Below are 25,893 nucleotides of genomic sequence, written 5' to 3' on the forward strand. Positions count from 1 at the left end.
CTCAGGACTTGATCCCACAACCATAAGATCATGACCTGAGCTAAAATCAAGAGTCCAGTGCTTAACCACCTGAGCCACCCAGGTACCCCTGTGATGAGAACGTTTAAAATCTACCCTCTTGACAGCTTTTGTGCTGTTAACTATAGTCACCATGCTAAACATTACATCCTCTGAACTTACTCATCCTACAGTTAGAAGTTTGTACAGAGTTCCAACTTGGAATCTATGCATACTTTGGTGATAATAATACTGGCCATAAAGGATTATTGTGCAGGAAAATAAGACAATGTGTGTAAGACCCTAAGTGTAGCACCAGCCAAATTGTAGGTTCTTAGGCAGTATCATTGCCTTTATTTTAAAATTTAGTTCTGTTCACAGAAAAATAGAGCTAACTAAAATTCTCAGGTCATGAGAATGAATAGTTTCAGAGTTGAAAGAAATCCTAACAATGGTCCCATCTAGTGAATCTTCTGTGTTATGACAGTGGCCTGGGGCACTTGTTAAAAGTATGATTCTGGGTCCCCATCCTTAGAGGTTCTTTTTTTAAAATTTTATTTTAATTCCAATATAGTAACATACAGTGTTGTATTAGTTTCAAGTGTACAAAATAGTTACTCAAAATTTTACACATTACTCAGTCCTCATCATGGTAAATATACTTTTAATCGCCCTTCATCTGTTTCACCCAAACCCCCTGAACTCCCTTCTGGTGACCCTCAGTTCTGTAGTTTAGAGTCTGGTTTTGGTTTGTCTTTTTTTTTTTTTCTTTCTTTTTTCTGTATTCTTTTTTCTTTTCCTTAATTTCCCCACATGAGTGAAATCATATGGTATTTGTCTTTCTCTGACTTATTTCACTTAGCATTATACTCTCTAGATCCATCTACGTTGTTGCAAATGGCAAGATTTCATTCTTTTTTATGGCTGAGTAATACTGCATTTTACACCCACCCACCCACATTTTTATCCATTCATCGATCAGTGGGCCTTTAGACCCTTGGGCTGCTTCCACAGTTTGACAGTAGTACTGCAATCAATATAGTGGTGCATATATCTTTTTGTATTGCTGTTTTTATATTTTTTTGATTAAATACTCATAGTGGAGTTACTGGATCAAATGATAATTCTAATTTTAACTTTGGGGAACATCTGTACTATTTTCCACAGTGAATGTACCAGTTGGCATTCTCACCAACAGTGCACAAGGGGTCCCTTTCTTGACATCCTCACCTTCATTTTTTTCTTATGTTTTTGATTTTAGCCATTTTGACATGTGTAAAAGATATCTCATTATGCCTTTAATTTGCATTTCCCTGATGATTAGTGATGTGGAACATCTTTTTAGGCGTCTTTTGGCCATCTGTATGTCTTCTTTGGAGAAATGTGTTTATGTCTTCTGCCAATTTTTAATTGAATAATTTGGGTTTTTGGTGTTGAGTTGTAGAAGTTCTTTTTATATTTTGAATGCTAGCCCTTTGTGAGATACATCATTTGCAAGTATCTTTTCCCACTCAATAGATTGTTTTTTAATTTTGTTGATTGTTCCTTTGCGTACCAAATATTTTTAGATTGATGTAGTCACAGTAATTTATTTCTGCTTTTCTTCCCCTTGCCTTAGGAGACATACCTAGAAAAATGTTATGGCTGGTGTCAAGAGAGATTTCTGCCTTGCTCTCTTCTATGATTTTTATGGTTTCAAGTCTTATATTTGGGTCTTTAATTCATTTTGAGTTTATTTTTGTGTGTTGTGTAAGAAAGTGGTCCACTTTTATTCCTTTGCCTGTGTCTGTTTTTGTGCCAGTACCATACGGTTCTAAATACTATAGCTTTGGAGTGGATGTTAAAATCTGGGATTGTGATACCTTCAGTTTTGTTTATCTTTTTCAAGATTGCTTTGGATATTTAGGGTCTTTGTTCCATACAAATTTTAGGATTTTTTTGTTTTAGTTCTGTGAAAAATGCTGTTGGTATTTTGATAGGGTTTGTGTTAAATCTGCAGATTGCTTTGGGTGGTATGGGTATTTTAACAGTATTTTTTCTTAACAATTGATGAGCATGGAATTATCTTTCCATTTGTTTGTGTCATCTTCAATTTCTAATCATTTTGTTACATTTTTCAGAGAACAGGTCTTTGACCTTCTTGGCAAAGTTTATTCCTAGGTATTTTATTCTTTTTGGTGCAGTTGTAAATGGGATTATTTCTTAATTTCTCTTTTGGCTGCTTCATTATAAGCTTATAGAAATGTAACTGATTTCTGTATATTGATTTTGTATCCCGCAACTTTACTGAAGTTATTTACTGTTTTAGTAGTTTTTTGGTGGACTCTTTAGTCTCACCTTAGTTATCTCACCTTAGTTACTGAAAGTTTTATTTCTTTCTTTCCTATGTGGATGCCATTCCTTTCTTTTTGTTGTCTAATTGCTATGGCTAGGACTTCCAGTGATATGTTGAATGAAAGTGAGAGTGGGCATCTCTGCCTTTTTCCTGATCTTAGGGAAATCTCTGTTTTTTTTTCTTACCTCTGATAAGGTTTTTATCATTTCTCTTGCTAATGTGCTATGTCATGTTGATTAATTTGCTGCGAATATTGAACCACCTTTGCAACCCAAGAATAAATCCCAGTTAATTGTGGTGAATGATCTTTTTAATGTTTTTAATTCGGTTTGCTAATATTTTATTGAGAATTTTTGCATGTTCATCAGGGATATTGGCCAGTATTTATTTCTCTTTTTTAGTGCTGTCTTTATCTGGTTTTGGTATCAGGGTGATGCTGACCTCATAGAATGAATTTGGAAATTTTCCTTCCTCTTCAGTGTTTTGCAATAATAGTTTGAGAAAAATAGGTATTAACTCTTTAACTATTTGGTAGAATTCTCCTGTGAAGCCATCTGATCCTGGACTTCTGTTTTTTGGGGGTTTTTGATTACTGATTCAATTTTGTTGCTGGTATCAGTTTGTTCAAATTTTCTATTTCTTATTTAGTTTTGGGAGTTATATGTATCTAGGGATTTTTCCATTTCTTCTAGGTTGTCTAGTTTTTTTGGTATATAATTTTTCATAATCTCTTATAATGGTGTATATTTCTGTCATGTTGGTTTGTTATTTGTTATTCTTTTTCCTTAATGATTTTGAGTTCTCTCTCTTCTTTTTTTTTTTTTTTTTTTTTTGATGAGTCTGGCCAAGGTGCATCAGTTTGTTGATTTATCAATTTGTTGATCTTTTCAAGGAAGCAGCTCCTGGTTTCACTGATGTGTTCTATTGTTTTTTAGTTTCTACTTTATTTCTTCTCTAATCTTTGTTATTTCCTTTCTCCTACTGATTTTGGGTTTTGTTCTTTTTCTAGCTCCTTTAGGTGTGAAGTCTGATTGTTTTTTGACATTTTTTTTTCCTTCTTGAGGTAGGCCTGTATTTTTATAAATCTCCCTCTTAGAACATCTTCTGCTGCATCCCAAAGGTTTAGACAATTGTGTTTTCATTTTCATTTGTCTCCATGTATTTTTTCATTTTCTCTTTAATTTCTCAGTTGGTCCATTCACTGTTTAGTAGTATGTTATTTAACCTCCATGTATTTGTGTTTTTTCCAGATTTTTTTCTTGTGGTTGATTTCTAGTTTCATAGCATTGTGGTCAGAAAAAACGCATGGTATGACTTTGATCTTTTCAAATTTGTTGATCCTTGTTTTGTAGCCTAATATATGATCTGTTCTGGAGAATGTTCCATGTATAGTTGAGAAAAATATGTATTCTGCTATTTTAGGATGGAATGTTCTAAATAATCTATTTTAAATTTCTCTGGTGCACTGTGTCATTCAAAGCCACTGTTTCCTTGCTGATTTTCTGTCTGGTTGATCTGTCCATTGATATAAGTGGGGAGTCCTCTACTATTACTATATCACTATCCATTACTTTCTTTATGCCTGTTATTAGCTGTTATGTACTTGGGTGCTCCCATATTGGGTACATACATAATTATAATTGTTATATCATTTTGTTGGATTGTCCTCTTTTTAAATTTTTTTAAAAAGATTTTCTTCATTTATTTGACAGATAGAGCGAGCACAAGTAGGCAGAGAGGCAGGTAGAGGGAGAGGGAGAAGCAGGGTCTCCACCGCGCTGGGAGCCTGATGCGGGCGGGCCTCGATCCCAGGACTCTGGGACCATGACCCGAGCCAAAAGCAGCCACTTAACCGACTGAGCCACCCAGGCGCCCCTGAATTGTCCTCTTTATTAATTATATAGTATCTTTGTTTCTTGTTACAGTCTTCATTTTAATGTTTTACATCTATTTTGTCTGATGTAAGTATTGTTACACCAGGTTTCTCTACACTTTAATTTGTATGGGAAATGCTTTTCCATTCCATCACTTTCACTCTGCATGACTCTAGGTCTGAAATGAGTCTCTCTCTTTTTTTTTTTTTTTTAAAGATTTTATTTATTTATTTGACAGAGATCACAAGTAGGCAGAGAGGCAGGCAGAGAGAGAGAGGGGGAAGCAGGCTCCTTGCTGAGCAGAGACACCCCCCCCCCCCGATGCAGGGCTCGATCCCAGGACCCTGGGATCATGACCTGAGCTGAAGGCAGAGGCTTTAACCCACTGAGCCACCCAGGCGCCCCTGAATTGAGTCTCTTACAGGCATCATATAGGTGGGTCTTGCATATGCTAGTTCTAGATGCTGTATAGGGCACTTAATATATTTATATATAAGTACATAATGAGATACATACACACACACACACACACACACACACACACACAGACCTCTCTCTTACGTGTCACAAATACTCTACTGATTGGTAGGGTTTTTCTCTCCATTAAATAGATAAGCTCAGAGAGGTCAAGTAACTTGCCAAGGAGCAGGATTTAAATTCATGTCTATTTAGTTTTAAAGCCCTTGTTCTTTTTAGTTTTAGTTGACCATGCTCTTTACATTTTTGGTTAGAGATGGTTTTGAAATGAACATGTGTTCTCTTTTTCAATGCCTTTGGTGATGTTGGCAACTTGTAAAATAATTGGTCTTCAAAAATGGTGAATTCAGTCAGATTACTTCTTCTGAAAACCTACCTGAAGTCTTTTACATGGAAGAGTGACATACTGGTAACTGTGATAAATACTTTTAGGAGTATCAAAGTCCTTAGTGGATTACAACTTTGGTACTTGTGAGCAGTGAAAGCTCTAGAACCTGTTGGGAAATTAGGAGGAAAGACCATAGAGAAATAGAAATAGAAATACTTGGTTCTTTCATACTACACTACACCACTGTACAGCCTTCTGGTTCTAAACTCAGATGTTATTAAAAACTTAACTTCACAGGGCGCCTGGGTGGCTCAGTGGGTTAAGCCGCTGCCTTCGGCTCAGGTCATGATCTCAGGGTCCTGGGATCGAGTCCCGCATCAGGCTCTCTGCTCAGCAGGGAGCTTACTTCCCTCTCTCTCTGCCTGCCTCTCTGCCTACTTGTGATATCTCTCTGTCAAATAAATAAATAAAATCTTAAAAAAAAAAAACTTCACTACGTGAATACATTCTCATTTCAAAATAATAAACAGATGTTCATATATGTAGAGACACACATTTAGTAAAATATAAAAGCTCCATTTGCATTTCTCCTCCTATCCCTATATCTCTCTATAGAAGCCTTTTTTCATAAAAATATGTTAATGATAGGGCGCCTGGGTGGCTCAGCTGGTTAAGCATCTGCCTTCAGCTCAGGTCATCTCAGAGTCCTGAGATGGAGCCTCATTTCGGGATCCCTTACTCGGTGGGGAGTCTGTTTCTTCCTGTTCACCTGCTGCTCTCTCACTTGCACACTCTCTCTCAAATAAATGAATAAAATCTTTAAAAATTTGTTAATGTCACTTAATGAAAAAAGGTTTTTTTCATATCAATATATTACATGTTAACCTGTAATGTGTATTGTTATATTTAAGTGAATTAGTATTTTAAATTTTCTCAGTTTTCATTTCTTATATGGGAGAAAATTGATATAACTCACACAAAAGGTGTAAAAGGGGGTTTGAGATCAGTTATTCAAAAACTGCTATAATACATTACATCACTAGTAATGAACATTGTTGTAGACCATAATAATATAGAAAAACTCCATGATCTGATAATCTTGGTGAGAAAAGCATAATACAAACTCTACAAGAACAGAAAATAGTACTGGAGAAAATGCAGTGAAATGCAAATCATTATACCAAGGTTATATTATTTTGGATTATTTCATACTTGATTTTTTCAAAGGTTTTTATATTATAATTAAACTTGTATATGATGAAAAGTCTTTTATAATATGAATGGGCATAATATCTCTATTTCAGAAACTCTGTAGTGATGCTCAAGTAAAAGTCTTTGGGAAATGCTGCCAACTGAAACCTGGAGGAGACAGTTCTTCCTCACTGGATAGTTCTGTGACTTCATCTTCTGATGTAAAAGACCAGTGTCCTAAGTACCAAGTAAGGTCATTTATATCATTTATTTATTCATTCACTCATTTACAAATACTTTTGAGCACCTACAATGTGTTATGCACCATCCTAGGGACCGGGGGTACACCAGGAACTAGTCCTTACCCTTCTGGGGAGACAGGTAATTAAGTAAGTTTATGCGTTTTGATAAATCTTAAGAGAAGTTCAGAAAATGATGGGCATAGGTAGTAAGGGGTAATTTCTCCCTTTTACTTCCCAATTCAGGTTTTTTTGGCTATCAGAATAATTTATTTTAGATACTTTTAAATTATTGAAATATGAATGCAAATATAGCCTATATTATACAGCCTATATATACAGTTTGGCTGTAGTATGAAATTAAAGTATGATTGGAAGTATACACATGCAGAAATGGACATTTATATTTTTCAGAAATAATCTCTTTTAAAATACAAAGTTAAACGAATTAGTACCTAGTGGGAACTTCTGTATAAACTTGTTATATTTTACATATAACGCTAAGTGTTTGGTTTCATACCAAGTATATGTCATCTGTGTGAATTTATTTGTGTCATCCAAGCTTGCATGAATGTATCACAAGTATTTCATATTTAGCAATATCAGCATGGAATTCTGGGTCTTTAAATTATTTGTAGTTAGGTAATTGTGTTTGGGTGGGAAGTGACCCTTCTGTCTGGTCATTGTGACAATGTATGTGAAAGAGCTCTGAGGTGTTTAGAATCCAGGTACTAGGAAGTACTATATAGTTGGCCCTGTCTTCCCCTGTTTCTCCTCCAGCTTAAGCATGACAAATTAGTAAGTTCCTAATAGTGTTATGCTATGTGACATCATCATACTTATACCAGGTTGGATGTTTGCTGATTGAGTTGTGAAAATTTGCATTTCTTCCTACTGTAATGCAGTTAAAAATGAATATTAGCACATGGATCCAGATTGTAGAAATGCTGAAGCATTGAGTGATTGCACCCTCATGTTGCATCAAGATTCGTAGAGATTCACTTTTTTAAAGTTCAGATTCCCAGGCTTTGTGCCCAGATATTCTGATATAGGCTCAGTATGGTCCTGGAAATCTGCTTTTTTAGCAAGAGACATTGAATTATTGTAGCATATATTTCACTACACTTGATGTACTTCACTACACTTGATAAAATGTGATTTCGGATAACTAGGACATTATCTTTGATCTACACAGGTTATTACAGATTAATAGCTTCCAGCAATTGGTACTTTAAAAAATTGACCTTTTAAGTAAGGGCCTTATTTAAAAAACAAAACAAAACATGAAAGATAACAGCACTTTTTAAATTATAAACTTTATTATAGATTATGTCACATAAAAATATATAACATGACATTAATGATAACTATTTGATATGTATTAGAGCAGGTAAGGAGAACCTTTACTGGAAAACTCTGGTCTAATACAATTTGAACATGAATTTATTTTTACTATATTTTCTTTTTGAAGACTCTCTTCCTGTTTTATTAGTAAAATCTAAATCTATAAATGCTTTTATAGTTGAATTCATAATAGTTTTGAAGATTGACATTGATCTTTAAAAAAAAAAAAAAATCTTTGCACTTGATCATTAGAAGAATTATTCAGCTCTCTTTCCAAAATGTTGTTCTTAATACCCAAACCTTCGTGTTTTGAAATAAAAATTTTTCTCAATCAGATCCCTAGATGAGTTATTTTAGTAACTAGGTATATCAGAAGTGATTTTTTTCTTAAACATTAGCTTTGTGTCTTTATTAAAACAAAATTAAGACTATAGTACCTATGAGAGAAAGAATAATAATGTAAATGAATATATATAAAAACTAATAAAAAAAGTTATACATAATGAAATAGATTGCTATTTGAAGATTTTTTTAAAGAAAGCTAGCAAATGCAAATATATAGATTTTTTTTTTTAACCCAGATGGGCATTAAGTAAACAAAGGAATCACATAAAAATAAAAATAGTATGCAGATGTATTCCCTGTCCTCCACATGTAAAATGGGGGTCTTCAACACTTTGTTATCAGAAGAGTCTTTTAAATATTTTTTAAAAAATCCTCCCAATTTTTTATTTTTTATGATGGAATGGCTTAGTGAAATTTATAAATAATACTCAACTACTATCTTACATAGTTATTTAGGTCCTCTTCCTTATCACTTGTTTTATTACATAACTGTGTAAATTAGGAATTGGATTATAGCTAGGGATTATTTTGTTCATATGACAAGAAGTCTGAAAGGCTGTCTAGGTATGATACATAGGTTTCAAGATGGCTTTAGAAAACCAAGGCACCCTCATCTTAGCCAGAGTTCATTTGTAATTGTTGCCTTTTGGTCCTAATATGGCATCTTCATCTCCAGTGACTTCCATTTATGTCATTGACCAGGCCTTATAAATGTGTAAGTTCTGAAAGGTGCTACTCCAACCATTAAAATTTAACCTTTTGGATGTAGAAACCAACTCTTGGTTTATCTACAAGGAAGGTTGTGAAATGCATTTAAAAAAAATTTTTTTTAAATTTTTGGTTGGGCACGTTGCTGCCCTGAAACAAATTAGACTTCAAAAAGTAAAGAATAAGCTATTTTTTGGGTAGTTAGTGATGTTTACCACAGTATCTAATTAGTAACCAAATGGATGAGTTCAGTGTTACCTTTTTTTTCTGACTCCTGTGATAACAAAGACATTTGAAGAAAAATGGAAAGGAGTAACTTTTAATTTGACTTCTTTGAGAACAAGACATTCTAATATTTTAAATAAGTTCTTTTAAAAAATACAAAATAGATATACATTACCCTGTTTATAGATACCTCTTTTGCACAGTAGGAGCGGTAAAAACTGTTCTGCATGTTCAATGAATTCTATTTCTTATTTTCTGTCCTGGAGAAACATTGCATATGCACAAGATGCGATTAACAGTGTTTATTTAAGCATTAAGCATTATTATAATAGCAAAAACCAGGAAGTAACCTAAATGCCTATCAGTAAGAGGAGCTGTGGTATTTTCATACAGTAGAATACTATGTATTTAAAAGGAGTTTTTTATTGTTGTTTTTTTAATTTTTAAAAGATTTTATTAATTTATTTGAGAGAATACAAGCAGGGGGAGAGGGAGAAGCAGACTCCCTGCTGAACAGGGAGCTAAAAGGAGTATTTGTTGTTGTTGTTGTTTTTTTAAGATTTTATTTATTTATTTGACAGATAGAGATCACAAGTAGGCAGAGAGGCAGGCAGAGAGAGAGGAGTAAGCAGGCTCCCTGCTGGGCAGAGAGCCCGATGTGGGGCTTGATCCCAGGATCCTGGGATCATGACCTGAGCCGAAGGCAGAGGCTTTAACCCACTGAGCCACTCAGGCGCCCCTAAAAGGAGTATTTGTATAACAATGTGGTTAGATCTGTAACATATTGTGAAATAAAATCAGGCTATAGAACAGTGTATACAATGTAGAGTCATTTTTAAAAAATATGTAGAGTTATGTAGAATAACTGCAGCAAAGGAATTTTCAGTAAAATTCAATATTTGAAATAGATTTTAAATTTTGCAGTTTTATTAATGTTCTGGTTATTTTTTTTAGGGTTCTCGGTGCTCTTCTGATGCCAATATGCTTGGAGAGATGATGTTTGGCTCAGTAGCAATGAGCTATAAAGGGTCTACCTTAAAAATTCATCAGATCCGGTGAGGGCTTTTCTGATTTTTCATAATCCATTTTAGAACATGTAATTTTTGAAGATGAGAGAATTTCCTGTAGTCTTCACAAAGATGGAGCATGTCAGATTTATGTTGTTTTATGGGTTTCATGTACTTCATGACTGTTGTAACCATGCAGTGAAATCTTTGTGATTTGTACCTTTTTTGGGAAGGGGGAATGGAAACAGGGAGAGGGGGAGAGAGAATCTTAAGCAGTCTCCATGCCCAGTGTGCAGCCTGACATGGGCTTAATCTCACAACCCTGAAACCATGACCTGAGCCAAAATCAATAGTCTGACACTTAACCAACTAAGCCACCCAGGTGCCCAGGTACATTTTTATTTGTAATAAATTGAGAAGGTTTTTATGTTTTAGTTTTGATCTCTCTCTGTCCCTTTCTTTTTCTTCATAGTTCCCCTCCACAGCTTATGCTCAGTAAAGTTTTTACTGCACGGACTGGCAGCAGTATCTGTGGAAGTCTCAATACGTAAGTGTGATTATGAATGCTGGGAGAAATGAATTATTTAGGATGTGCAAAGTGTGAAAACTAACAGACTGTACCCAAGGTTGCAGTTTAAATTGAGATTTTCTTCCATCCCTTAAGTTTGGAAATTTATAGAGGCCAGACTTTTTCTCTAGCTTTATTGAGATATAATTGACATCTAACAGTGTGTAAATTTAATGTGTACAACACATTTATTTGATACACTTTTATATTGCAGAATGATTACCATCATAGCATTAGCTAACTGACATTGACACAAATGGCAGGATTCCTTTTTCTCAAAGTCAGATAATATTCTTGTGTGTGTGTGTGTGTCTGTGGCATTTTATCCATTCATCTGCTGATAGACTCTTAGTTTGTCTCCATTTATTGACAGTTGTCACTAATACCACAGTGAACATCTGAATGCAGACATCTCTCTGAGATCCTCATTTCAGTTCCTTTGGATATATATCCAAAAGTGGGATTTCTGGATCACATGGTAGTTCTATTTTTAATTTTTTGAAGAACCTTCACACTCTTTTCTCAGTGGCTGCATCAGTTTTATTCCCACCAACAGTGCACAAGGGTTCCCTTTTCTGGATACCCTGTCCACCACTTGATAATCTCTTGTCTTTTTGATGTTCGTGATTATAAAAGGTGTGAGGGGTGATACCTTGTTATGGTTTGGTTTGCATTTCGCTGATGATTAGTGATGGTGAGCATTTCTTTCATGTACCTCTTAGCCATTTGCATGTCTTCTTTGGAAAATTGTTCAGTTCTTTTGAATATTCAGAGGAGGTATTAATTTTTTAGTCAGGTTGTTTTTTGCTGTTAATTTGTATGAATTATTTATATATTTTGGATATTAACCCTTTATCCGATAAAGGATTTGCAAATGTTTTTTAACCATTCCTTAAAAGATCCTTAAAAGATTCCTTAAAAGATCGCCTTTTCATTTTGTCAGTTGTTTATTTGCTGTGTAGAGGCTTTTTAGTGTGATGTATTCCCATTTATTTATTTTTGCTTTTGTTGCTTATGCTGTTTGTGTCATATCTAGGAAATTGCTGCTATGACCAATGTCAAGGAGCTTTTGCCCTATGGTTTCTTGTAGGAGATTTGCAGTGTTGGGGTCTTTTGTTTATATCTTTAATCAATGTTGAGTTCATTTTTGTGAGTGGTTATCCAGTTTTCCCATCATCATTTATTGAAGGCACTATCATTTCCCAGTTAAATGTTCCTGGGTCCCTTATCAAATATTAGTTGACTGTATATCCAGGGGTTTTTTCTGGGCTCTTAAATTCTGTTCCATTGTTTTGCCTGTTTGTTTTTATGGTAGTACTATAATGTTTTGATTATGTTAGCTTTGCAGTATAGTTTTTCTCAGGATTGCTTTGCTATTCAGGGTCTTTTGTAGCACCATACAAATTTTAGGATTGTTTTATTATTTCTGTGAAAAATCCCATTGGAATTTTGACAAGACTTGCATTGAATCTATAGATGACTTTGGGTAATATGGACATTTTAACAATATTTGTTCTTCCAACCTACTTTTTTGAGGTGGTTTTTTTTTTTTTTTTTCACAGAAAGACGTATTTTGTCATATGCTCGCTTTCTTTCTCTCTTTCTCCCCGTTTGCTCCTCCTTCCTTCCTTCCTTGTTTAAGGTTTTTATTTATTTATTTGAGAGACAAGATAGTGGCAGCATGAGTGGGGAGGAGAGGGAGAAGCAGGTTCCCCACAGAGCAGGGAACCCGATGCAGGGCTCCGTCCCAGGACCCTGGTATCATGACCTGAGCCAAAGGCAGACACTTAACCGACTGAGCCAGCCAAGTGCCCTGGTCATATGCTTTTTCTGTGTCTGTTGACTTGGTCATATGATTTTTATCTTTCATTCTTTTAAAGTGGTAATTCTCACTTATTGCTTTGTGTATACTGAAGCATCCTTGCAGCCCAGTGATAAATCCCACTTGATCACATTGAATGATCCTTTTAATGTTCTGTTGAATTTGGTTTGCTAATATTTTGTGGAGAATTTTTGCATTTATAATAGTCAAGAGCAGTGATCTGTAATTTTATTTTCTTATAATGTTCTTATCTGGCCTTGGTGTCAGGGTAACACTGGCCTTGTAAGATGAGTTTGGGAGTGTTCCTTCTTTAATTTTTTGAACAGTTTGAGTAGAATTGGCATTAATTCTACTTTATATGTTTGGTAGAATTTACCAAGGAAATCATCTGGTCTCCTTGGCTTTTCTTGTGTTGGAAGATTTTCGATGAATGATTCATTTTCCTTACTCATTATTGATCTGTAACATTTTTTATTTCTTCATGATTCATTCTTGGTATGTTGTATGTTTCTAGGAATTTATCCATTTTTTATAGGTTATTCATTTTGATGTGTAACTATAGCAGTCTCATGATCCTTTTTATTTGTATGGTATCAGATGTAGTGTCTCATTTTTAATTTCATTTATTCGAGTCCTCTTTTTTCCTGGATTAGCTAAAGGTTTGATGATTTGTCTCTTCAGAAAACCAGCTCTTAGTTTAATCGATCTTCAATGTTATTTTTCCTTTTTCTATTTCATTCTCCTATTGGCCTTTATTTCCTTCCTAAGTAATTGTGGACTTTATTTTTTTCTCAGTTTTTGAGGTATAATTCAAGATCATTTATTTGAGATCTTTTGGGCTTCTTACTGTAAACATTTATTGCTCTCACTTCCCTCTTTGAACTGCTTTTGTAATATCTCACAGGTTTTGATATGCTGTGCTTCCATTTTTATTTGTTTCAAGGTATTTCTTGATTTGCCCTTTGATTTCTTCTTTGATTCATTGGTTGTTCAGAAGCATGTTGTTTAATCTCCACATATTTGTGAACTGTCCAGCTTTCCTTTTGTTACCGATTTTTAGTATTACACCATTCTGGTCAGAAAAGATATGTGGTTTCATTTCAGCCTTCTTAAATTTGATAAAACCTGTTTTGTGACATATCATGTGATCAGTATTAGAAAATATTCCATGTCCACTTGAGAAGAATGGTACTCTGCTATTCTTGGATATATCCGTATATGTATGTATCTCTTTGCTCCATTTGGCCTAAGATATGGTTCAGGTCCAACATTTCCTTGCTGACTTTCTGTCTGGATGATCTATTAATTGTTGAAAGTAGAATGTTAAAGTCCTTTACTAGTTATTGCATTGTTGTCTCTTTACATATGTTAGTATTTGCTTACTATATTTGAACATATGTTAGGTGTCTCTGATGTTGAGTGCATCTGTATTTGTGATTGTTACTTGCTATGTCTTCTTGATGAATTGCTCTTCTTATTATATGACCATTTTTAAAGTTTCTCATTACTGTTTTTGGCTTGAAGTCCATTTTTTTCCTGATACAAGTATAGCTATCTCTGCTCTTTTTTTATTTCCATTTACATGGATTATCTTTTTCTGTTCCTTCACATTGAGCTTATATATATCCTCAAAGCTGAACTGAATCTCTTGTAGGCAGCATAATGTTGGATATTATTTTTTTTATTCAATAAGCTGTGGAATTCAGATTACTTCTCACTTGAGTTTAGTTGAAGAATAGGAAATGTGTTTTCTCTTTCTCTAATTTGCTTCTGGAAGCTATATCTGGAAGTAAAATGTTGACAACATTCCCATGTTAGGATGAGATACGGATTTACCATTTTGTAGTGACATCCTGAGTTAGCATCTGTATGTTGTGCTCTTCAGTTTTCAGATTGTAGAATTAACTCTGCAATCAGGAGTGGCATAGGTCACCCATGGTGGGGCACAAGATTACCACAGGGTGTTAATGCTAAGATTAGAAAAGAGAGGCTGAAATAAAGGCAGGCCTGATACTAGAATCATGGGCTATGTGCCAGAACTTGGTAAATGAAGGACTAGGGCTAGAGTGAGGTGTTAGTGGATTCCATTGATGGCCTGCAGGGTCCAGGTCAGAACACTGGCTAGCCAGAATCTGTGGGGTTACCCAAAGTCAAAAGGTAGCAGGGAAGCTACTCAAAACTAGAAAAATTCTCAAAAGGTTTCATTAATTGAAAATGCTCCAAAAAGACCTATCAGGGGTTTCATTAGCTAAGGTTCTAATACTTATAGCTCTTTATTAACTTTTCTTTTAGGAAGGAAGGAAAGGGAAAGAGATTTTTTTGCGGTATTATGGATGCTTAAAAGATAGTGATGTTAAAAGTGCTAATTTTCAAGAGTTTAATACTAAAGTAGAAATTAGAGATCCTACATCGGAATCACTGGTTCTAGCTCTGATCCTCTCAGTTTCTTCATCTTTTCTAATTTTTTATTGGTGGTTTTTAAAATCCCTAGGAAGGATACTTTGTACTAAAAGCATAAAGTAGTTTTATTTTTGTTACTTTGAAAGATTTACTAGCAGAAGTGATACAGTTCATTTATAATGTGTGAACTAATGATACCTTGATTTTTGTTCTTGTTTGTCTTTTTTTTATTCCTGCCAGAAGTTTAGGAAATAATTTCAGGTCCAAAATACAGGGGAAAGCTTTACAATTTAAATTGGGGTCAATAACCTTTTTCTGTAAAGTTCTAAGTAGTAAATAATTTTGGCTTTGTGGGCTCTCAGTATGTCTGGTTTCTCAGCTCTACCATTGTAGCATTAAAGCAGCCATACACAGTACATACATGGCTGTATACATAGCATCGCTATGTTCCAGTAAAACTTTATTTATAAGAACAGGCAGCAGGGTGGATTTAGCCCTCAAGGTGTAGTTTGCCAACCCCTGATTTAGTGCTGTAAACTAATAATAATACTTAAAACTTAAAAAAAAAAAACAGTTTTATACTTAAGATTTCATTGGGATATGCAAAGAATTGCTATAAAGAACATAAAATGACTTTGCAATTTATTGTTTATTTTTCCCTTTAGGCTGCAGGACAGTCTTGAATTCATCAATCAGGACAACAGTACATTAAAGGCTGATAATAACACAGTTATTAATGGACTACTTGGAAATATAGGTAAATGGTTCATTTGGTTTTACAAGTTTTAAATAGGTCAACAGTAAAACAAGGATTTGCAGTTTGTTTTTAATAATGTAGACCTTTTAATAAGACCCTGGAGTTTGACATACTAGAAGTGGAAAAGGAATTTAAATTGGCAGTATATATAACATTTGTATTATTTGAAAAACATAATTTTTGTATATTTGAACAATACTTTTTTTGTATCTGAAAAAGAACTGCTGAAGATATATTTGGTTTGTTTTTTGTTTTTAACTTTGATGCATCTTTGAAAGGCACTGTCATTCATATAAAAAGTCCTTACCAGCTTTTTTGAATATTTCAGCTGAAGAATACTGGTATTATACTTTCTCCATTCTCTCTTCCCAAACCATAAAAGTAATTTTGAAATGGTGCTCATTTTTGTGACCTGAATTCAGATAGATGAGCAGATATTCAAATTTTATGTTCCCTTAAAGATTTATTAAAATAACAGCTTCATTAGTGATTTGGATAGTTGACTGTAATTATTTAAGTTCAACATTCTGAAGTAACAAACTGTTCCTAAAATTTCTAGTCATTTGTTTTACCCTACAAAGCTCAACTAAATTGATGCTGGCCATATTCCTGGTACACAAATAACTAACATGCCAGAATATGGACAGCAATTAGACAAGGATAAATATTTCTCTGTTTATTTAGTGAGAATTTTTATTTCAAATAAATTTTAATAAATATTAGTTACATATATAAATAGGAAAGAGTTTTTCTTCCAACTTGAACCATACTGTAATCTATTACTTTTTATAATTCATGTTCATTCAAATGAGCAACCATTTATAGAGCAAATAGTATGGGCCAGTTACAGTGTCACGCATGTACTTTAGAAAGTTTGCACATTTTGGGGAGCCTGGGTGGCTCAGTTGGTTAAGCGTCCAACTCTTGATTTTGGTTCAGGTCAGGATCTCAGGGTTGTGAGGTCAAGCCCCATGTTGGGCTCTGTGCTCCGTGTGTCTGCTTGAGATTTTCTCTCTCTCTCTGCCCCTCCCCCTGTTTGCATGCTCTTTTTCTCTCTCAAAAATAGATAAATCTTTTAAAAAAAGAAACTTTTTTTAAAAAAGTTTTTTTTTAAAGTTGCACTTTTTTAGAAAAATAGAGGAGTACTGCTTTTTCATAACTCAAATGATGAGTTATTTCATTGGTTTTAATAAAGTAAAAATGTGACGAGGAGATAACTGCATCTTTTTTCTTTATAATTTGACACTTTTCAAAGCTCAAGAGGTTAATTAAAATCCATTTTAATAATTCAAATCCATTATTAATACAGTAAATTACCTTATGGATGCTAGATATACTCATCTTCTGTGTTTTAATATAAGATAGGAAATTCATTTAACAAAGTACAGACTTTAAATAATGAGTGGCTTTTACTCGCACATTTGTAATTGTGAATCAAGGATATCTGAGTACCATTTCTTATTTTTTTTACATTTCCAGTTAATTAGCAAATATTTATTGAGCACCTGTTGTATGCTTAAGCACTCTGCTAGGCCCTGAGGGTACAGTGGTGAACCAGACACACTCCCTGCCTCAACAGATTTATAGTTGGTGCGAATCACATAAGAAACACAACGACTATAGTAGAGTGCAGTTAATTCTTGGACATGTTAAAGAGCATGGGTGATAGAAATGAGGAAGAGTACCTAATCCAGTCCTGGAGAGTCCCAGACTTTCTTGAAGATATAAAGCCTAACCCTGAAGGATTAGCCCTTTGTGGACAGAAACATTCTAGGAAGAAGCAGTAGTGTGTGCACAGACCTAGGAGCAAGAGATGATAGCATGAGGAAAGAATATGAATAAATTAGTGTTGATGGAGCAAAGAATAGGAGTAAATAAAGTTAAAAGAAATTTTTAAAAAAAGTGAATAGGAGGTTGATGACAAAGGGCACTTTGGGCTGTAGTGAGAATTTGAACTTAAGCGTTAAGCAGTTGGGTAGTAGTGAGGGTATGTTAGTTTTGGTCCTCTGCCTGTTTTTTAACAGGTGCCAAGACACGATTAAACATGCAAGGTTAATATTAGGAGAAATGACAGCGTGAGAGGAAATGAGGCAGGGATCTGGTAAAGGTCAAGAGAACCATCAGATTGTGATCGAGGTCTGACCTCAAATGAAGAGAGAAATAGAAGATTGAATGGAAGTGTCCTATCCTGCCATGCAACGCATGGAAGGTTTGGTAAGGCGATTGACAAGTCTTTAAGTCAAAGTTTGTTGTCACATGTGTTCCCAAAATGTGCCTGCCTTACTGTTTCTGCTGTGATGAGTCACTGGCTAACAGTAGCCTATAGGGTATGTGGCCTTGCACAGACATCACAGTAGATGTCAGAACACAGCATCTTGAGGGTACTTAGTCAGTTATACTCCTTTTAGCTAGAGATCTTTGTGGTGCGTTCTGAAGGTGACCACAGAGGAGTTGTCAGAATAGAGAAACATGATCAGATTAGCTTTATATCTTCAAAAGAGTATTCTGATTGCAGTGGGAAAGGATTCAAGTGAACTGATGGGATTGAGGAAAAGATCTGTGTTAGAAGGGTCCTTCTGATAATCCAAGTGTCAGATAATGGAGACCTAGAGTAAGACTGTCAGTGAGGACAGAGAGTTGTTGAGAGCTTCCTTATGGGAAATAGAGTGGACAGGACTTGGTAAATAGAGGAAGAAGGGAGGAGAAAGGAGAACTCAAGTGCGACACTCTGCTGTATGGTTGTATAATTGCTGGATATTGATGCCATTTATTGGAAGGAACAGAAGAAATTAGGAATTGGTAATTTTAGGTTTATGTATGTTGGAATAGAAGTATTGGTTGGTTATTCAAGTAAAGATATCCATTATAGTTCTTTAGTAGGTGTAGCGGTAGGTGCTATACCATAAAAATTAGTGAACATAAAATAATTTAAAAGCAGTAGAGGTTTTTTTTGGTTTTTGTTTTTTGTTTCCAGTCATGTGAAATTCGAAAGAGTGTTCCTCATTGATTAACAGTTTTTCTCTCTCTGGGAGTTCTGCCTTCTTCATCATGTAGTTTCCAAGGTTGTGCTCAGCTGCACAAAGCCAGTGGAAAGGAATTGAGTATGGAAAAGGCACATCTATTTCATAACCAACCTCAGCCTGAACATGACATATATCAGTTTTGTTCAGGTTCCATTAGTGGTAATTAATCACATGGCTTCACCTATATATAAGATTTGAGAAATAAGATCCCTAGCTGGGTAGCTTCCCAGAAACTACTTGATATAATAGAAGGGAGAACACAGTTCTTTATTAGACAGCTATATCTCCTGTGGATTTGTGAAACATTAGCTTGTAAATGATAAATGAAAGTGTAAGAATGAATGAGGTGACCTAGGAAATGTTAAAGAAAGAGAAGGAAATGTTGAGGCTAAAGTCCTGGAGAATGTTGGCTTAAAGAAAGAAGGAGTAGGTGAAAAGAAGCACATAAAGAGGATTAAGGAAAAAAACCTAGTTTGTAATCACTGAACTGTGGGGAAAAGTTCAAAGTGTAATTTAGTCAGCATCAAATATATAATAAGGTAACATAAGAGTACGAGCTGCATTAGTCAATGGGAAGGCTTTTGGTGGCCTACGTGAACAGTTTCAGTGGGGAGAATAGAATAGAAGCCAGAGTTGAGGAGAGACTGAGAGGTCATTTTTTTCCCCGAGATTTAAGCAGTGATTCTTTTTGGTCTCAGGACCCCTTTATACACTTAAAAATTACTGAGGAACACAGAGAGCTTTGGTTTATGTGGGTTACCATTTTTGATGATGTTTTAAAAATTAAAACAAAATTTAAAAACATTAATTTATTAAAAAAACACAACTTTTTACATGTTAATATAAATAACATGAAATGACTATTTTCCGTGAAAAAAACTAAATGAGGAGAGTAGCATTATTTAGATTTTTGTAAGACTCCTTCATTTCTGGCTTAATAGGATACAACTTAATCCTCATATCTGCATTCGTATTTGTTTTCTTGTAATATGTTTTGGTTGAAGTGTATTAAGAAAATACAGTTTTATACAGGCCCCTAAAGGAGTCTTCAGACCACATTTTAAGAAATACTGAATTTTATAGTATTAGATATAAGGAGGGAATAGTTTTGACTGCTTTGTTTAATAATTTTTTTTTTGCTTTATTTTTTTGAGAAGAGGGGAGGGGCAGGGAGAGAGACACTCTTAAGAGGCTCCATGCTCAGCGCAGAGCCTGACACGGGGCTAGATCTCCCAACCCTGAAATCATGACCTGAGCTGAAATCAGGAGTCAGAGGCTTAATTGACTGAGCCACCGAGGCGCCACTGGTTTTGACTATGTTTAAATGTTGATGGAATAGGAGGTTATAAGGAGGGTAAAGTTAAAGATAGAAGTAGTAAATTGAGATTTTTTTGAAGGTCCTAGCTGACATAGAATTGGCTTTGAAAGGGAGGGAGGAGTTGGTTCCTAGAAGGGGCAGGTGGGACAGAATTTGATTAAGTTTGAAGACAAGGTGGAAGGAAACAGGAGAGTTCCTTCTGGTGAATTCTGTTTGCGTACACACATGCATATGTGGGAGACAGTCATATCCTGAAAGTAAGGAAGGAGGTAGGTAGAGAAGGAGTTTAAAGAGAGTAGATAAGTTTTGAAGCAGCTAGAGAGAATTGAAGAAAGAGCTGAACAGTTAAAACATGGAAGGATTGCTGCAAATGCACTATAATTTTATAAATTCTTGTTATAGAAAAATATCCATCAGCAATTTGAAAAATACATTTTGTCACTTGTTAAAACTGAAAGCCCCCTATTCTATCCTAGGTAACCTCCTAGGTGGCTCCTTAGGCTGTCTTGATTAAGCATAGCAGGCAGCCCAACTGCTTGCTTCCAGGTTCTAATGTTGCCCCTTTGGGTCTTCAGACTCTGTTATTTGGTCCAGTGTTGTGGCAGCCATGTTTCCTGGACAGCTGGGAGTTGGTGGGGTTGTGTTGGTGTTCCTGCTTCCTTTGTGGCTGACTATTGGTTTAGGAACTTTGGTTTCTTCCAAAGTTAGTTACTTTGTAACTTCACCAGGTTAGAAAAAAGAAGTCTCATACATATTTGTCAGTAGATCCTTTTTCTGCTTTTTGTTATATGTTGTGTTCTCTTATCTCAGCCAAGCACTTAGGTGGTTTTCTCTTTACTGCAGGGGCAGGAGAATGCTGTAATCTTAAAACTGACTTTTTGGGGCACATGGGTGATTCAGTTGGTTAAGTGTCTGTCTTCAGTTAAGGTCATAGTCCCAGAGTCCTGGGATTGAGCCCTGCTGTGGGCTCCCTGCTTAGTGGGGAGTCTGCTTTTCTCTCTCCCTCTTCCTCTGCCCCCCACCCCCAACCCAGTTAATGCTTTCTCTCCTCTCCTCTCTCCCTCCCTCCCTCCCTCTCTCTCTCTCTCTCTCTCTCTCTCTCTCGTGCTCTCTTGCACACAGGCTCTCAAATAAATAAAATCTTAAAAAAAAAAAAGCCTGACTTTTTAAAAGATAAATTTATTTGGCAAATGTCAAATTATTTAGATAATAGGGACGCCTGGGTGGCTCGGTTGGTTAGGCGGCTGCCTTCGGCTCAGGTCATGATCCCAGCGTCCTGGGATCGAGTCCCGCATCGGGCTCCTTGCTCAGCGGGGAGCCTGCTTCTCTCTCTGCCTCTGCCTGTCTCTCTGTCTGCCTGTGCTCACTCTCTCTGACAAATAAATAAATAAAACCTTTAAAAAAAATTATTTAGATAATAATACTGTGCTTTTTTGAATCTTTAAAATCATTGTTTTAGGTTAGAAAGGATTGAACATTTAAAATAACTTTTACCTTGTATAGTAGAAGGTTATTTTTATTATTATATACAGGTTTATTAGTAAGTAGGCATGAGTGTTGTTTGACATAAGCTATGACCAGAGAAAAACAGTCCTGTTTCAAGGAGGGGAAGCCAGCTTGAATTATTCTTACTTTAAAAGCTTCCATCCGTATCTGTTGGTCTGCATTTGTGCTGCCTAAGCTCACCCTTTATTCCTGACGCTTTGTGGCTTCTCTGACAGCCCTCTTTCATATGTATTTTACGTTTTCGCCATGTAGGTCTTTCACAGTTCTGCAGCCCCAGGCGGGCATTCTCTGAGCAGGGTCCGCTCCGCCTGATCAGGAGCGCCTCTTTCTTTGCAGGTTTGCCATGTGCTGTGTGGGTAGACTAGCTGGTGTGCTCCAGTGGCTAGAATCTGTAGTTAAGCTTTGGAAACAAGAGAGTAGATAAATGCATTTGGAGAGGGTGTGGTTAAGAAAACATTGTTTATCACATGTAAGAACTTAATTCCTTTCTACTAAGTATGTTCTTAAAACTTTCCAGAAATTTCAGTTATCAGTAGAATTGACATTTTCATGTAATTTCAGTTTGTTATTTCATATCTCATTATCAAATAATGATTTTAACTTTAGAATCCTAACCAAATTTTAGTATGAACATTATTTCTTAACAATACCAGTTAGAATTTCTCATGTGACATGCTCTTGTTTCCATGGCTGAGTAGCTTTTGTGTACTCATAGTTCACCAATTGCAGAAAATGTTCTCAGTTACTATTTTAAAATTTCTGATCTGTGTTATCCCATAAGAACGATTTCTCTTGGAGCTAAGATTTAGATGAACAAGCACCATTATATCAACCTGTAAAAGGCATATGTGAGTGTATTTGTTTATATCATTAAATTGATGATTGTAGAGTGTTTTTATGCCTTGTATCCAGGGAGTTGTATCTAACTTCTTGTTTTAATTAATATTTACTTTCCTTGCAAATATGAGATAGGAATAATACATATTTATTATAGAAAATTTGAAAAATATGAAAAATGGGCAAAAAAATATATGTTAGCCATTATGTCAGCTAGAATTAACCTTTCTGAAAAAAACACCATAATTTAATTTGGATCATACCATTCAAACTGTCTTCTTAAAATTTTTATTTTGAGGAATTTTTAAACATACATTAATATTGGCAGAATGGTAAAGTGAACCACCATATACCCATTATTTACCTCCAGGAATCATTCTTATTAAGTTCAATAGCATGCTTTTTGGTCATTTAGTAGCATATTGTGAGTATTTTTCTTTTAGCATCCCTTGCTTCTTTAGATATTGTATCATATTTTCATATTATATGTCAATCTTCACCTAGATCTCAAAGCTTGTTCAACTGAGTGATAGCTCTTGGTGTTGGGTTTGTGCCATGCTATTGAAAAAAATAAAGGAATGCAATGAGATGAGCATGATTTCATTTGCTACATAAAAGCAGCAACACCACCCTGGATAGCATTATATGCTCTAACTGACAGTTTTGTCTTAATTCACAGTTCACAGCAACCCAATGGACATGCCTGGAAGAGAGCTGAATGAGGACAGAGACAGTGGCATAGCACGTTCTGGTAATGCCAGGTTCATGTGTTAATCTAGTTTTCTTATGAGATCACTGTTATCCAACAATGATTTTTATTTTTTCCTTTACCATCCAATTTCATGTACAGTTTGTTAGTATTGGTATTAGCCTTGTAAGAGAATTGTAATGACAGAGAGAAGTATTTTAAAATAAAAATTTTCATGTTTACTGTTACATGTGCCTAGTGGAATATGGCCTAGATGAATGGACATTGGCTTAGACTTAGCCAATATAAGAAAAAGTATTGCTCAAGAGATGGCTTAAATAGTAGAAAAAACGCATTTGGTTATAGCTGCTTACTCTTAACTGGAGTTTTAAGTTGTCAGAGTATCTCTTGCCCAGAAAAGCTTAGGCATTTTGGATCAATGCTATATGTATGTATGTATGTATGTATGTGTGTGTATATATATGTAAATATGTGTGTGTGTGTGTTTGTGTGTGTGTGTGTATATATATATATATTGCTTTCAAGTATGGGCTCCCAAAATACAGACTAACAAATCTTTATTGAAACATGGAAGAGATTAAAAGAAAAAAAAAGGTAAACCTCGCATTCTACCTTTAAGAAGCACGGAGTTTACAGAGAGAACAGTTAGGAATATTGTCCTCCATTGTGTCATGTGTTCTGATAGACCTGTGCAGAGAGGCTTAGGGAAAGGAAACCTGACTTAGCCTGGGCTAGGGACAGGGTGCCAGTAATGCTTTATAGAGGGATAATACTTGAGTTGTGTTTTGAGAAGTAAGTAGGAGTTATCCAGGCAAAGACATGGAAGAAAGGCTTTCCAGTTAAAAGGAAAAGTGTTTGTCAGGGCCCAGATAGCGTAAATGAAAGGAGTATCTTAGGCTTGCATTATTGTTAGGTATGAGAAACTTTATTCACTGTGGTTTATCCATATGAACAGTGACGTTATATGTCTCTGCTGTCTAAATTGTTTATAATTCAGTTTTGAGTATAGTTGGAAAGTCCAAATTTACCAGTATTGTAATCCCTAGGTATGCAATTAGAATAACAAGAGGTTAAAAAAAAAAAAGTTTTCACATGCCTGAACTGTACTCCAGGACTGTCATGTAGCCTAGAGAAAGGCTTATGCAACTATAGTTGAAAAACAAAACAAAATGAAAAACTCAATACCTCTTTCTGGTGGACAGATAGAGTTAAGAACTGTTCTGGTATGAAAAATCTTAGCTTTGTGCAGTGGCAGTATCATAGACAATGAGGCTTATCTGAGGCGTGATTATTGCTAATATGAAAAATCTTGATCTTTAAAATAATCTCAACTTCTTTTCTAATTGAATTTTTAAATTTTCTTAGGAACTAATCTAGTGTATATTTCTAACACTCAATTGCCTCTGTGTAATCTAGAGATTTAGTTTTCTCTTCTGTGACAGGAATTTAGTTCTTATTATTTTATCCAAGGTTTTGGAGGTGATAAATTAGTATCTGTACTTCATTTTCTTTAGCTATAAATTGAAGGCCCTGGCTGAATTTGATGAAGTGTTAGAATATAGGTGAGGTTCAGTAGGGTAGAGTTCAGAGCTGATGACCAAGAAAGAATTCTTGAGACATCTTTGGTGCAAAATGGTGGTTTATTAAAGCACGGGGGCAGGACCCGTGGGCAGAAAGAGCTGCTGCTCCAGGGTTGTGATGGGTGGCAGGTTATGTATGATGGGGTTGGGGGAGGTAAGGAAAAAGGGAGGTTTCAATAGAACTTTGATATGCTAAAGAGGACCTACAAGATACCTGATACCAGAGGCTTTGCCATTGCTAAGATCCTTTTTCCCTTCTTAGCGAGGTATTAACATTAAGGTAGTTGGGAGATTCCTAAAGAATGTCATATATGTCCCATACAGGAGTGGGGTAGGGGAAGGTTGCAGGGTGTCAGCTTTTGCTTTGTCCTCAGCCAGCCTTCTGTTCCCTCATCAGATTGATCTGTAAGGCTTTTTCAAGCCATAACTTCACATACACCTTTAAATTAATTGTGTATTTTCTTCTTTTTCCAGTAGGGTTATTTTTAATACCAGACTCTGGTAACACATAGTTTTTTTTTTTCCAAATTTAGATTAGCATTTGATTTTTCACTGAAGCATCCCCAGGTTAGTTATACATATCCAATCTTAGACTTTTACAACACTTAACTTACAATACTAATAAAAATGTGGTCTTTTCAAGGAAGTAGTTTAGAATTAATTCATTGATGATCCAGATAGTTGTATGGCACATAAAGCTCTTCCCATTATCGTTGGATTTGTTAGTGAGAATTGAAGTGAACAGATCTTCATAGTGAGTCTGTTAGTTTTCACTCCTGATATCCAAAAGTAATATACTATCTGATGTGCTTCCCTGTTTTTGATTACCTCACAAATTTGCAGTATGTGATTGTAATTATGAAAATGGGAATTTAAAATATAGCCAAAGAAAAGCAGGCTCTTAATGTCTTTTCGCTTTCTAGATCCAGCACAGAGGAGAGGATTCCTAGTCTAACGAAAAACAAAGGGTTGTAGCTTTTGACATTCCAGGCAAGAAAAAGTTTCTGGAGAGAAGGTTTTTGGGAAGAGCGTAATCCTCACAGTTAAGGGATTGCAGCAGTTATAATCATAATGGGTTCTATTGGAATGTGTCTATCACCGCTTATTCTCTGGAGCAATCTAATCTATTTTTGGAGCTTAGTAGGTATAGTCATGACTATTATTGAAAGGGGCTAAACATTCACAGGCTTGACTACCTATGCAGAAGCAATTCATCAGTATAGTTAACTCTTGAATAATGTGTTGGTGAGGGGTGCAAACTTCCTCTCCCCCTGCGCAGTAAAAAAATCTGTACATAACTTTT

General features: G+C 35.3%; 1 protein-coding gene across 2 annotated transcripts in view; it reads left to right on the plus strand.

Moving 5' to 3' along the window:
* FNIP1 (folliculin interacting protein 1) overlaps positions 1-25,893 on the plus strand; it is a 156,696-nt gene that overhangs the window by 70,089 nt on the left and 60,714 nt on the right. Inside the window, exons 3-8 of one of the 2 annotated variants that reach the window (XM_080805057.1) lie at positions 6,316-6,450; positions 10,018-10,118; positions 10,543-10,617; positions 15,526-15,617; positions 21,717-21,800; positions 22,981-23,052. In XM_080805057.1, coding sequence (XP_080661183.1) covers positions 6,316-6,450; positions 10,018-10,118; positions 10,543-10,617; positions 15,526-15,617; positions 21,717-21,800; positions 22,981-23,052 — 559 coding nt within the window. The remainder of the gene's footprint in view (positions 1-6,315; positions 6,451-10,017; positions 10,119-10,542; positions 10,618-15,525; positions 15,618-21,716; positions 21,801-22,980; positions 23,053-25,893) is intronic. The other variant, XM_080805058.1, reaches the window with a different exon arrangement.

The sequence above is a fragment of the Martes martes genome (genome assembly GCF_963455335.1).
Source record: "Martes martes genome assembly, chromosome: 5".
NCBI classification, from domain to species: Eukaryota; Metazoa; Chordata; class Mammalia; order Carnivora; family Mustelidae; genus Martes; species Martes martes.